The sequence below is a fragment of the Drosophila guanche genome, unplaced genomic scaffold, assembly GCF_900245975.1.
Source record: "Drosophila guanche unplaced genomic scaffold, DGUA_6, whole genome shotgun sequence".
NCBI lineage: Eukaryota > Metazoa > Arthropoda > Insecta > Diptera > Drosophilidae > Drosophila > Drosophila guanche.
The window spans coordinates 4,653,075-4,668,724 of NW_022995748.1; the positions used below are offsets into that span (position 1 = coordinate 4,653,075).

Genomic DNA, 15,650 nt, shown 5'->3' on the forward strand with positions numbered 1-15,650 from the left:
ACAACCACCACTACAACAACCACGACAACCACCACTTGCTCGACAACAACTCCTACGACCACAACCACAACAACCACCACAACAACAACGACCACAACAACCACCACTTGCTCGACAACAACACCTACGACCACAACCACCACTACAACAACGACCTCAACAACCACCACAACAACGAAAACAACAACCACGACAACCACCACTTGCTCGACAACAACATCCACAACAACAACTTCGACAACCACCACTACAACCACTTGCCCGACAACAACAACTTCGACAACCACCACTACAACCACTTGCCCGACAACAACCACCACTACAACCACTTGCCCGACAACAACAACTACGACAACCACCACTACAACCACTTGCCCGACAACAACCACCACTACAACCACTTGCCCGACAACAACAACTTCGACAACCACCACTACAACCACTTGCCCGACAACAACCACCACTACAACCACTTGCCCGACACCAACATCCACAACAACAACTACCACCACTTGCCTGATTACTACTTCACCATGCGAAATCACAACTCCACCATGCGAAACCACAACTCCACCATGCGAAACCACAACTCCACCATGCGCCCCCACAACTACTGTATGTGCGAGTGTATCTGGCTCAAAGGTCATCGCTTCGTCTCAGTCCAACCGTAATCCCATCCGTCGACCCAGCGTGAGACCTCTCTGGGAAGTGGCCGCTTATCAGCAGTCGACTGGCACCAATTCTCAGGTCCAAGGACTTCAAATATCCTGCGTCGGAAAGCCCGATGGCTTCTTAATGGCATCTCCGACACGCTGCAACGACTATTACATCTGTCGCAACCAACGGGCTTTGAAGGTCAGCTGCGGTGACAGATACTTCAATGCACTCAAGGGCATCTGTGATCTTCCCGAGAACACGAGCTGTGTTCAATCTTAAGTGACAGCCACAACGAAGATGATATCGAACCCCAAAACGCAACAATGCTGAAATTGGAAGAAAAACTTTTAATGGAAAATTAATATATGTAAAACTGAGTATTTCTGTATAAAACAGCAACAGCTTATAAAAAGCTAATGAATTGTAAAAAGTATTTGTTTTATTTTTATTTTATGGGGGTATTCTTTGTCCATCGGATGAGCGGATTTGCACTGCAAGACTGCGATAGGAAGACAATAAGTGGAGGTGCTTGTTGGCGTTGTCTATCATTTCCTCTGTGAGTGTCAATTATAATACAAATTTATTTCGAATAATTTGTATTGTTAGTATTAAAAAAAATCAGATATAAAAATCTATGTATTTAATTGTATGTTAAATTATATGAATTATTCGCTATTCGCATGATAATCTGGCAAACGAAAATAACAAAAATCTCTCATGCTTATGGCCAATTTGCGGATGCGATAAATGGGATACTGAAACTGAAACCGAAACTGATGCCAATTTCAAATCGCAATACGCACCTGTCACATAAATCACCGTCCAAATGTGATTTATTAGTTATTCATATTAGCTACGAGGCGGGGAGGGAATGGAATGGAATTTAATGGTATGGCATGGAGAGCTACTTTGACTACTGAGGGCAACACGCTTATATGTACATATGTACATAACAAGTATCTGTAAAACACATGTAGGACTCGTATCTATGAGATACATTGTGTTTGGTGTCTTGCCAAAAAGTCTCCCGCCAGCTGCTGCTCCACCAACCAACGATTCGCTCCCTCCATTTTTTGTGTTTGTAAAATATTGAAATTGAGTGCAAACTACTTTGAACTTGTTTTCTTTGTTATTATTTTGTTGGCTGCAGATGTAAAGACACAGAGCACCCAGAGCCACCTAGCAGATACATTATTAAAATGATATAAAGTAGCCGAGACATGAATGGCTGTGGAAGCGGGAACGGCGGGTGTCTGCAGGTTGCATGCGAATTGGCAATGAACTCGTACAAAGTTATGGCCCCAAAGTATCTGGTGGATACATGTGTGTGGAGGCTGCTCCTGTGGAGTATCTTACGAATAGCCCAACTTAAGTTTCGGTAATCATGTGAGAACGCTTCAGAATTTATGGGAATGAACGGTGCCATGAATGAATGAAATATTCAACTAATCTTCTATGGCAGGGCGTGCTTTTATTTTTCAGATATTTTATCTAATGTGAACAGTTCTAAAGATGTGTGAAAAAGGTGAGAAATGTTTCGGAGTAATTTTATAGAATAAAAGCGAATGTTTTATAGCATCTTGGAAACATTTTATCTAAGCAAACCCCATGAACACATACAATTATTGAGAGTTTTTAATTGATGAAAAAAATATATATTTGTTCGTTGTTTCATTCATAGTCAGCTCAAGATAGAATGCTAAAGAATATGTATATATGAATTAAATTTATAAAAATAGTTACAAAATATTGCAAAGTTATAACACATGTGTCGAAGCACATGTGTGCATTCAGATACTTCTGGAAACGATTTTAAACACATATAAATGCACACAAGCAATGCACACATGTACCATAAAACCCAAAATTTATGGCCAAGAAATGCTAAAAACCCAATTAGAGTTTCCACCACTTCCCGCACTTTATATAAAATTTACGACATCTGCAAAAATTGTGGAGTAATAAAACATCAACCGTATGAGAATGCGGAGGTTTTGGACATTCATCAAAAGAGTACTTGTGCGCAACTCAACTATCTAAATAAATACATATACATACACATACATATATAAAGTATCTGTTGTGTGTGTGTGTGTGTGTGTGTGGAAAAAAAAAGGTACACGCTCGACGCAAGACCAAGAAGCTACAAATTTTAATTACGACTCTTCTGCATTCCACTCAATCATTCCACCGGTTCTGCTGCTCCTTTACAACATCCCCCCACTTATATTTCTAAGCATGAAAACCAGTCTCAAATGCGTTTTCTCTTCTTTTATTTTGGGTAGATTATGCAAAAGATACAAAGCACAATCACATAGATACACACTTCTATGAGTGGACCAAAGAGGTACTATAGTAGATGGCCAGGATGTATGGCGGAACTCTTCTTCTGGGACGACGCTCTGAGCTTTTATTGGCGACTTTTAAAGCAAATTTGTCTTGGCCATTTCGGTGGCTTTGAAGGCTTTTACAAGGATATACCCTTTCCATTGGGCATATGAACTCTGAACATTTAGCGAGTATACAAACGCTCTTTTGTAAAAAGGGAATGTCAACATTAGAGCATAAATTTGTTGATCAACATCGAAAGACCATAGCTTATAGCTACCATCGAAAAGAATAGCTTTAAAGTGTATCAAAAGCTTCTTCTTTACTTGAAAGTCAGTCAATTCTTTGCCAGGGCTCTTCCGGCAGTATGGCAGCGAAAAGATTTATGACACTCTGCCAAGCGCGTACACGGCGCATTCAAAAATTGTTGAAAACAATTAGAATATTTTAGCGAACGACCAACAGAGAGAGAGAGAGAGAGACAGGGACAGACAGAGCCAGCAAGCGAGAGACTATAAAAGTTATATGAAGGACGCAAAGACTTTTCGGTTAACAAAGCCAGGGACAGAGACAGAGGGAAGATACTAAGGGTAAGGCTCTTAAAATTATGCGCCAAAATGACTTTGACAGCAGTCGCGACTGTGGAGGGTCTACTCATATACCACAGCCACCATACCATTCCTACTCTGGTTATCCCTTATGTTTTTTTTATGCTCATAACTAAGTAGCAGTCATTGTTTCATATGACTAATAATTTGGGATACATTTACGATCCATTTTGGCCATAGAGCGCCGGGGGTACGTCTCCTACAACTCATACGGCAACAGGCAGGCAGTCATCAAATATTCAGCTGCTGGCTGTCGCTGTCTCTAATATAACATTAAAGCGTCAGAGCCATTCATCGAGGTTTGCCACAAAAGTAGTAGTTGAACTTTGGTACACTCTGAAGCGAGTGTCTTTTTGGAATGATCCTTTGTCGGATATTCGACTTTCTAACAATCTCTTGTTAAATCTCCTCATTTATTACTCTTAAATCTTTTAAATTTCCCAATCATTCTATGGATAATTTCTGGTTTTATTTCTCCTTAAATTCTCTTTCCCAAATCGTCTGCAAACTTCCAATGAATCAACAACTTTTCAAACCTTCCTCGATGTATGCCTCATTTAATAGATTTCATTATGCTCTCTCTCAACACTCCTTGCCTTTCCACCCAATGGCCGCTTTCCTTGCCACTCTTCCTTCCTTCTTTTATAATGCTTTTCCCCCCTCACCCGTTAAATCTTAAGCTGCGTGTCGATTTAGCAAACGCTTCCAACATGAACTTCCAACTGAGCCGCAGGCCTCAATCACATCCCAAACAACCAACTGGCAATCAACCAGCAACCATTCCTCTCTTTCTCTCTTCTTTTCCCGATTGCTCTTTCTAGAGAATTTTCCTTGGGCATATTTTTTATTTTCCATGGATGGGATGAATATTTTTCTTTTTATTTTGCTGCACATTTTTCCATTTCATAAAGGAATCGAGATCGGGGTACGAGCCCGAGACCGAGTCAAAGTCGGAGACTGTTTATGATATAAGTTTCGAGGATGGGCAGGGAGGCTGCTTATTAGAGACGGACTTCCTTCTACGCGCCACAGAGTTCTTGTGGACAGACCCGACGCATTAATGATTGTTAGTGAGTTGTGAAATTGCTCTAACTGCACTTTCCAAGCAGCTTCCAGCAGCAGCAGCTTCCACACCATTTGGCGGCAGGCGGCACAGAGTCAGTCTTTCCGGCAGCCATCTCTCTCAACCCGTTCGCATATTAAAGAGTAAATTTTTCAATTTCACAGACATTAAACGCGGCTGCTTGGCCTCCACTTGAGCTTAAACGCTTCGCCTGAGGCCCAGACATCATGGCCTCCACTTCTGCCACACAGCCGTCCTGCCACTCTACCGCACTTGCCTCTTCCTGTAGCGATGGATACAGCCATTAAATAGTTTCTTAAAATTTGCCTTATTAGTTTATTACATTTTCGCAATGTTCACAAAATTCGTTACCCCTTCAACTGCTAGGGCCAAACTAAAAAAAAGAACTGCACAGCGAAACAAAATTCTTCAAGTCTATTTGATTGATGACCTAGAGAAAAAATTCCATCGTTCTATTGGTTTTGAATGATAAATGTTCTTTGCATTTTTTGTTGCTGTTGTGGTTGGGTTAAAAGGTTAACAAAAATCTCATTATATTGTTGGAGATTTGCCAGAGACTATTTAAAGGCAAGAAAAATAGAAGAAGAGAAAATTCTCTCAAAAGAACAATTAAATATACAATCTGTAATGCTTATAAAATGAGTAATTAGTTCAATAAATATATTTGTTTAACTTAATATTTGATAATACTTGATGATAATACAATGGTGATGCAGATGATGGTTTGATGCAGAGAAAATCCTGCCTTGTGATTATTTTGCTCATCTAAGGATCCACTTTTTCCATCGATCTATTGATCTTCCATCTTTAAATAGATGTTTTCTAGAGATGTGCTATCTACAGCATAGAAATATGGTATCCATGGTAAAACTTTTACCGAAAATACTTTGTAACTTGAAATGTTTCTCTCGAAACTTTAATCCCACGTAGAAATGGAGGCGCAACTGTTTTTCTTCTACTGTTTTTCGGCACTAAATCATTTCTAATCCATCCCATTCCCATCGCCCACATATCCCCCTCGAAAACTTCTAAGCCATAGAAACACACACACACACACCCATTTGTATATGTATCTGCAGTTCTCTTGCATAACCTCTCTTTTCGCTATGTGTACGGAAAGGGTCAACACACACACACACATGAAGGGTTCTGGAACAGATCGAAATTTCGCATTACCCCCAGCCGAGTGCATGTGGCATGTCCTCCATGCCCCCCTTGGTGGGGGGATCTGTGTTTCTTCTGCCGCTTCCTCCTGCCCAGGGCTGGCTATGCCTTTCCTGCCCTGCTATCGACTTCTGCTGTTATCGATGTGAGTGTGTGTGGGGTGAGGATGGGTGTGCTTAGAGGGGCTGGGATGAGGGTGAACGGGATGAGGGGGGTACGTGCAACTTGGGGTTGCTGCTTTTGTGCTGTTGCCACTGGCCATATGCCAATTTTCGGTAAACTAACTTGCCTAAACTCGACAAGCAAATTGCCTTCATTAAGATACATGCTTGCTACCTACAATTTAGTTGCACACACAAATCCCATAGATACATATGTATCCCACAGACACATACATACATACATGTGTGTGCATGCATATGCATTTTAGTCGACCTGCACTTGGGGTTTTTGCTTCACTTTTTTTCAATTTCATTGCAGGAGGAGCGCTCCTCTAACAAGCGATGACGATGAGGACGACGACTACGTCAATTGGGTCAGAGCTTCAGCAATTTCAATGGATACAGATACATTGTATGCTCGTACGGGCACTGGTACCCCCCATGGGGGCAGTCGAGTGGTAAAGCGTGTAACAGAAGCCACTTTAAGACGCCCACATATGTATCCCGAGCCACCACGAACCGCTCCACCGACAAACCCAATAATAAAGTCTGAGCAAAAGTGTTAGAAAATATGTGTCTGTGTGTGTGTTTGGAGTTTTCTTTGCCTTTTTTTCCTGTTGTATTTTTTCCTTGGTTTCATTTCTCTTTTCTTTTTGTTTTTTTCCTTTGGTTTGCATACACATTAAAGTTAATTCCGAATCGCTTTTAAATTAGCTTAATTCGCATTAAGTGAGCGACGGGCATGAGACTCACGCCTACAATAAACCAAAGCACAGACCAATGGAGAGAGGCCCGCCCGCCTGGTCTCCACACACAAGAAACAAGCAAATGTGGAGAGTGCAGTGTAGAGGCGATTCGATCGGTGGGATACTCATTAATTTGGTATGGGTAATAGCTAGAATGTATACATACAAGTAATGAATAATGAATGAAATGATTTAACTTTAGTTAAACCATTTTTGCAGCTTTATTAGTTGAAACCCAATCATTTCCCCTATTGCCAAGACCATCCTCTAGTCGCGTGTACCCCTCGTGGCTCCCATCATACCCTTTGCTTACAAATACCGAAGCTCAAACGGCAGCAAAACATTTAAATGTTGAACAAAAGCAATAACAACGAACTGAGGCGATCCGAGGCGACGATGCGGAGGCCTCACAACAACAACAGCAAAAAAGAAATAAAAAAATGCTGTAGCTGGAACTAAAACTGAAGCTGAAGCTGGAAGCTGCCTACCTACTCACACGAGAAAGATACACAAACAGCGAGCGGCAAAGATACACAAACACAGCGAGCTTCAGATACAAATACATGAGCAGAGCAGCAGCAGCGTCAAGTTTTTGGCGGAACACCCGAAAAACTGCCCGCAGCGAAAAGTCAGGCAGAAAACCATCAACTTCAACACCAGTAATACCACCAGCATCAACAACAACAGCAACCCGTCGACGGTGGCACAAAACTTTAAGATACATTTCGGCTGCTGTCGATTGGAGACGGCCACAAACATTTTTAAACGCTAGAACGCCTCTTCCCAACACTTTCGAAAAAAAAGGCCCCCAACAAAAATTGTATTTCTCGTCTGGTTGTTGTTGTTGATGTCTTTTTTTTTTGCAGTTGCTGCGGTTTATTTTATTGCCTTTGTATCGTGTTTTATTTTTTTGTATTCTGTATGGCTTGCAGATTCTTTTGCACAATTATTTCAGTTCGGTTCGGTGCAGAAAGTTTTGCGGCCTTTTGGGTTAAAATTAAAACAAACGAGAGAGAGAGAGAGAGAGAGAGAGAATGCTTTGGAGCGAATGATTCGACCAGGGAGATACCTGGGACACAGTGGAGGCAGTAGCAAGTGCAGGTGCTTTAGCTACCATAACTGCTATTGAAAAGTTTGATAAAATATTTACTAGACTGTATCTGTGTAGACTTGATATGTACATTTTGTAGGGGACTTACGATAAGCATCGTGTAATGTTTGGTTCTGTTCGCTTACCTGCAAAAAAAAAGAAAATAAGTAAAGAAAACCAATTAGTATGTAGTCATTTATGTAATAAATGATAAATAATAAGTAATAAAAAATAAACATTTTTGCATGCTTAAGATTTGTATGGGATATAACAGTCAGAAGATGATGTTTCATTGAGCTCGAGATAATCTCTGTATATCCATGCAATATTCTCTCCTCTTGTGGCTGTTCCGAAAATCAGGTATACAAATAAAAAATGAAACAGAAAACAGAGAAATTGCACAACAAATGAAACGAATTATGTTGGAAAGAGACTGAATGTAAATACATTGCACGTGGAAGAAATTCCAATTATCAATTAAGTCAACGTTGGGCGAAAAATGTAATAAAGAACTCCCTGGAAACAGAGCAACAAAGGAGTGGAGTGGAAGTGGATTCTCGGGCTTGAGTTTCCTGTTTGTCTCTGGATTTCACGCAGCGAAAGAGAAGGAAATATAATTCACAGAGAGAGAGACGGACAGCGAGCGAATGCTGCACAAAAAGATAAAAACATTAATTATTATTAATTGCCCTTTTTTTTGGTTGCGTTTTCTTTCATTTGTGAATACTGAATACCCCTGCTGTATTCTTAATATAATTTTTCGTTTTCTTTTCCCACATTTGTGTCTTTTGTTTTTATATTTCCTGTGTCATATATCTTTTGCAGACCTTTTCCTCTCCATATCCTTTTTGGCGTATGCCTTTTATCCCGCTTTCTTCACTTCCTTTGTGTCTCGCATTTAAGCCCTTAAAGGCAATCCCCACCTCTCGTTGAAACCCTGTTTCTTGAGCCCTTTCCCCCCATTAAAAGTTAAGTTTTTATGTTTTTAAGCTAATCGAAAAGACAAGTTTCTAATTTGGGAGTTAAATTTATCTCTTCTTTTGCGTTTTGTTGCTGCTTTTTGCTGCGTTGGTTGTTGACATATTGCTGGATTTTGTTTTTGTTTTTTTTTGTGTTGGGATTTCGGGTTTGGAGCAGTTTACATTAAAATTGCAAATTTTATGACAGCTCTAAGCTGTGAAAATTAAAAAAAGAATGGAGATTAGCTGAAAGATTGGATTGGAATTCATTTAAAATAATATTAACGAACTTTTATAATGTATATTTAATAATATTATACAGATCCTTAATTTTCCTTGAAGGAAGGAGATAAAATGTCTACAGTTTTTAGCTAAGACATCTATCTCCCTTGAAAAAATAAACATGTTTTTTCTGGAAATGAATTTCGAAAGGGAATATTCCATTCCATACACATGTGTCATTCGAAATTGAAACCTTTAAGCCTAGAACGCACTCAACTACATATCTTTATCGGCTCACACATTCTCTGCTGACTTCCCACACTTATGTGTGGATATAACTTGATTAATGTCCTGCCACCCGCAAAACGAGGAGCTTCGAGGCCTCTCTCCGTGCTATGCTGGCCACCCAAAAAGTTTTCTAGTTAGCAGGCGATGAACCAAACAAACGAGCGGCCAACCGAAAACTGCCAAGTTTATCGATCAGTAGCCCCAGAAAACTAAATAACGTAAAAGAAAAGGTTGGCAAAAACAAAATAAAATAGACTGCAACAATTTGCAAAAGCTAAAAGTGGCAAGCTCCACAGTTTCTGCTCCTTGTGCCTGCTCCTGTGGCTGCACCGTTCTCTCCTGTCCTGTCCCAGCATGCCTTTCGACACTTTCGCTTTAATTAAAAACTTGCAAAAAAGCTTTTCAGCTCCCGCACCACACGTGGCCTGGCGACTGCCTGCTGTCCATAAAATATGTCAGTTCAGATGCTTCAAGAAAAAGATGCATACAAAAAAACTATTACCCAGAAAATGCAGCTAAGCGTAAGCCTTTTTGCAGGAAAATACAATAAATTGTAATTAGGAACATACGTGAAAGGAAAATAACAGCAATTGGGACTTCTAAACGAAAGTGAAGCTAAGGAGTTCCAGTAAGAAAGTGCATGTCTAGCGGCTGTTAAAAAGATTGATCATATATTTAGGAGGCACAAGCGAAAAGTGCCAAAGAGCATATGCCAAGAGCATGATAATTCCAAAAACAAAATACTCTACATACCTACTAATAAATACATATTTAATAAACTCCAATACTTAAATTAATTTTATTTATTTATATTATTTTATTTTATCATTCAAAAAATACCTCTCAGTTTTTAGTTGTCTTAAAATTCTATCCATACTTTCCTATCACTAACTTGGATAATAAGTGTACATTCTCATCCTTATTCAAAACAATTTTCAACTTACATTTCTCACTGCTGAAAATTCTTTCCTCCACCTTTTCAGGGGAGAAAAACACTCCACTCTTTCACACGTTCTTCCAAATTAAAAACCTCTCCTTGAAAGGGTATCAAAATAAAATGTGAAATTTCACAGCAAATTCAAAAGTTTATTATTATTTTGATTATTTTCTGCATTTTTTTGTACAGTTGAGAGGAAAACCAGAAACCCAGAACCCAGAACGAAACCACAAACGACAGTGAATATAAAATATACGTTTTTCCTTTTTAGAATGAAATTTCCATACATGTTTCCATGTACACGCGGAGTGGAGTTTATTCCGCCCCCAATTTTACGAAAAGTATCTCTCGGATGTGTGTGTTTTTGGGTGTGTATAAATTTGCGTATGCATTTTTTGGATGAAGTGTGTGTGTGTGGCATAAAAAGCGATTGTCTGGGTTGTTTATGCCACAGAACTGGGGGAAAATGCAAACAAAGCCTTTTTCTATGGGCCATATGTTGGGTGTGCGGGAAGGGAGATTCACATCCTCCCTCACTCCGGAAAATGTTTAGACAAATTAAAAATAGTAAGAATAAAAGGATTTGAGGATTCTATTTCCATGCGATGCGTTGCAGTTCGTGGCAAGGCGCACATTTGGGTCAAGGTGTTTTTTTATCTTTTCTTCATGTTGCCAGTTTAGTTTTGCTTTTTATATTTTTTATTTTTTTCGTGCTTTATTATGAAAATTGCAGCATTGTCGTGTTGTTTACGCTGTCATTATAAAAAAGCGAATGCAGGACAACAACTGGAGAGGGTGAAGACAACAAGAGAAGAGCCACCCACGCACCCGCACACGATTATTACTCGTTGCACCCATAAGAGGTGGTCTAAATCCATAAAATATGAGCTGGATTCTAGGTCTCTTTATACCATGGCAGAAGATATTTCGACGATCTGTCCTCAGAGGATTTCTTACATACATTATTTAAATTTTAACTCTCCTCAATTGAAATCCTTTTATTTGCCTTTTCTTTCTGTCTCTCCCTCAAATATACCACACCAGAACCCTCTGAAGTACCTCTCCATAATACCATTGCCAAAGAAATGTTACCCAACAATAAACAATTTCCAGGTGAAGCTAAAATGTTGTATTACTTTTGCAGCAGCAGAGCGGCGGAGGTGGCCTTCGCAGGCGTTAGAGTGTGTCAGATGGCAGGCAGGAGTAGGAATAATAGGGGGAGAATACGATTATGAGTGGGTCTAAGAAAAGGGGAAGGCAAAGGTGGAGTACGTGAAGCTGAAGGAAGAGGGAGAAGCCAGGATTACAGTGGGTGTACGAGGCGTAGGTGGCAGCGTAGAAGTAGCGAATCAGCAGTCAAAAGAATAATCAATAAAAATAAAATATATCACACGACGTGCCCCCACTGCCTCTCTGCTCTCTCTCTCTCTCTCTCTCTTGTGTTCGTTCTTATTTCCACTTACCGTTACCGTTTGCTCGTGCCCGTACCCGTACTCTTGCACGGGTGTTTCCTTTTCCACTTGTTTCGCTCCCATCTGGTGGGAGAGAAAACGCGGTACGGTACGGCCATTGCTCATTTCGTGTTCATGTGCCATTTATACCAAAAAATATTCTTTCTTCTACTACGCATACACCACTACCTCACGTACATATGCTCCACTCTGTAATTTTCTATTGTTTTTTTTTCTACGTTGCTAGTTTTTTGATACCCTTTAAAAGGAGAATACGAGAATACTGATTTTCAGCAGATGCTCTTGAAAAATAGTCAAGAAAACTGGCATTGTAACAAAAAATATTTTAAATAAATAGTTTTAGGGCGTTTACTTTAACCAAAGTTTACTCTTCATCAGAATGGAAAACAGTTAAATAAGATAAGTCGCCGGAAAATATATATGTAAGGATATCTGAAGGGTATCTAAACCTTCTCCTCTTCAAATAACTCGACTTGTTGTTGCATTTTATTGTTTTTGTCGCCTTTGGTGTAGCTGCTTGCAACAAAAAGCAAACAGGAGACGCATGGAGACAGCAAGAAGCAAGGAAACAAGCAAAGGGGAGAGGCAGAAGGAAGTAGTCGTACAAGCAGGGCACACGCACGCGCAGGTTTTGGCCCTTGTGGAGGGGTTTTTTTGCGGCTATGGCTGATTTTCATGCCTGTGTCATGTTATTGGGCAAATTGTACAGTGTTTAAGCCACGCGTTAGACCGAAATTCTGATGGCAAAACGAGCAGCAGTGGGAGAGAGGCAGAGGTGTAGGTGGTTAGGCCAGGACTATAGCTGCTAGGGAAGGAGCTGCGGTCGACTCCACCACAAGGAGGGTGAAGAAAATTCCTTGGAAAATCCATGTCAAAAATCACCAAAACAGACCCTTAACATATTTTAAATTCAATCGATTTATGAATTGGGAAAACTGAATCGACTTAAAAACTGTTTGCTGAGGAACTGTTTCTATTGCAGAATTGGGAATTGAATGGCTGATTTCCGATTGCCATGGCATATCTATGGGTTTTATGCCATAACAAGTGGGGGAGTGTTTTATAATAGAATAATAAGCTCTGGCAGAAATAACAGAAAAATATGGAAATTCTTAACAAGAAGAAAGTTTTTAAGAGGATTTTATCTCAATTATGCGCAACCTCATCTTGATATTTTTTAACTGTGTGACCGACAGTCATTTTTCTTTTAGAGAATTTATTATTCAATATTTATTTGCTAACAGAGTTTTTGTTTTATTGCTCGTCGTTTTCATATGACACAGTCGCGTGGCGTCATTTCCAGTGTTTCGGTGTACATATATTTGTCTGTCACCAGAAATCTTTTGTCTAAGATAAATTTCCTCTACCTAAAACCTCCCTACACAAAAACCGAAAAAATACTAGGATTATGCTTTCGCTTCTGGCTAATTTCCACAGCAAATTGATTCGTTTTTGTGATGCCTCTCTCTCTCTCTCTCTCTCTCTGTCTCTGTGTTCGTTCTGCTTGTAAACACTTCACTTCACTTCACTTCTTCTTTCATTCATGCGAATCCTCACTGTAATACAGTGGGGGGGGGGAAAAAGGTTTCCACTATGTTTTTGTTCCCTTTTTTCATGTTCATTGCATCAAATGTTCTTTTGTATTTTCAGGCGACATGGCGTTGATTCTGTTTCCCTTTTTGTGGTATGAGTATGCTCCTCTTTGTTGCTTTGCTGCTACATTGATTATGCCACCAGGACATCCAGGGACCCAGAAGGTACTCGTACTCGCATTCGCACTCGCATAAGGATTCTCGTATAAGAATTCGTGTGAAATTTTTATCTTTTGTGTGTGTTGAGTGTTGCTCTGCACACTTGAGTGCACAATAAAGCGAGAGAGAAAGAGTCCTTTTTTGCAGTCCCAGCACCAGAGATTGCAAGTGGGAACCCAGGGGAGGAATATGAGGAAGTTTAGGAAGAGGATCAGATATGGGGATGAAGTTAGATAAAGATAACAAATACTGAGATCACAAATCCTTTTCCAGTTTACCAGCTACATAGTTCTACTTTGATAACTAAATTTCGCCATTTTGCAGTATAACTTGCTACATTCCAAAGCAGAATATTAGATCTATTCCTTATGGTAACTTTTTACAGTGAATCAACATGGTACCGTCGCCCACCATATTTTGGCAACACGAAATTCTCTCTCTAGCTAAAATCCACTTAACCGACAACAAAAGAGGCCAAGGCAGTGCGAATCCTGGCAACCACTGAACTCCGAATAGTGCCAGAACTAACTGTTTTAGTTGCAAAACCAGAGAACTGTGTTAATTGCAATTATGCAATCCACAGTCCCGCATCCTTCGGGACACCACCACCATAATCACCAGCAACAGCAACCATCCGCTGCCACAGCCACATCCTTGGCAATTGCGCTTCCTGCCAGTTGCATTGATGGTCTGGCTGGCAATCAGAGCAGGGTAGGGTCGGGATTGCTTCTGCTTCAGCTCCTCGTGCCCGGGGTACTGGTCCTGGAGCTCCTCCCTTAGCTTCGAGGCGTGGCAAAATTATTGTGACACAATTTTATGCGTTAGGCAGGAGTGGGTGTGCCTGTGCGCGTGTGTGTTTGTGTGTGTGTGTAGCAGCAGGAGGTTGGCTTGGTCTCGTAACAGTGGTACAGCCCCCCCGCACATTATATAACTACCTGATTTTATATCCTCTTTGAATTTGCAGAGAGCTCTAACCATCGTATATCTATGTCTAATTAAAGGCATAAGCTCCTGCTGCTGTTCCTGCTTCAGCAAGGAACACGAGATTCCTTCGTTCGAATATTGGTTCCCATCCCCACCAGAGCGAGTTCAAGTTTCATCATCAGCATGTGGCACTGTGCCACACACATCCAACCTCTTCTCCTTCTGCTTCAAGCCAGAGTCCTGGCTTCCTGTCTCATCATTGCACAAACACAGAACATGGCGACGACACAGAAATAACCACGTAACAAGGGCACAAGGATATAACCGACTATGGAATGTACCCCCGCTGATTTTGCGGGAACATGCGAGCTCTTACATCTAATCTTGAGCCAGTAATAATTTTCCGATTCGATTGTGATGATTTTTTTTATGTTTAAATATAATAGTTATAGCTATAGATCTGAGACATCTCTCTTGTTATCTACAAATTTCATAGCTCCAGCTTTTATAATTTCAAATCAATCTTGATGTGAATATGAATTTTATGTTTCTGTTCATATTTTTCATCCGATTGCTGTGAAAATATCAGCTTAACGTCAGCGAACTATAGGATTTTTATAGGTTTCATTCCTTATGCCTGCCAGTGACACAACATACCCAACAGCTACTTCCATCTATTGCCAGGTACAAGGGATACATATATATTTTCATAGGTTTGCTGCTGCTTGTCTGTGTGGCAAAGTTATGCTGCCTCAGCAGGCAGTGAAGCAGAGGCAGTCAGGCAACGGCAGACACATGCCACATGCCTTGGCAACACCAAAACGTTCCACGTTCCACGAATGGCAACTAGTTATGCGGCAGGATGTGTGCGTCCTGTGGGTGGCACTCTCTCACTCTCTTTCTGCCTCGTTCAATCAGCCTCCCTTCGAAGGAAATAGAAGGACGTCCGTCCGTCCCATCCATAAGCAGTCGTCGCGTGTCCTACCCCTGGTACTTTCCCTTCTGTTCCTTCCGTGCCAGAAAGTCCTGTCTGCATTTAAGTGCTACCCAAAATTGCCTTTTTAAAGGATTTCCACACACACATGGCATGGCAATGGCAGGAGGAGAGACGGGTGTCCTTTATGCCTGGATCTTGGGTGTCTTTTACGCTTGTCAAAGTCCTCGAAACAGTCGTCGTCGTCCTCGTCCTCGTCGTCGTCGTCGATTTTTCTGCCATTTCTTGTGCCTTTCCGATTGATGCATCTATCTTATGGATGTGT

General features: G+C 40.6%; 2 protein-coding genes across 2 annotated transcripts in view; one reads left to right on the forward strand and one right to left on the reverse strand.

Moving 5' to 3' along the window:
- Positions 1 to 1,090, forward strand: part of LOC117584132 (mucin-2) — a 3,950-nt gene extending 2,860 nt beyond the window's left edge. Inside the window, exon 3 of the mRNA XM_034272886.1 lies at positions 1 to 1,090. This exon is cut by the window's left edge and continues 25 nt beyond it. Within this exon, the coding sequence (XP_034128777.1) occupies positions 1 to 936 (936 nt within the window). The 3' untranslated portion in view covers positions 937 to 1,090.
- LOC117584131 overlaps positions 1 to 15,650 on the reverse strand; it is an 88,209-nt gene that overhangs the window by 63,244 nt on the left and 9,315 nt on the right. The window lies entirely within an intron of this gene.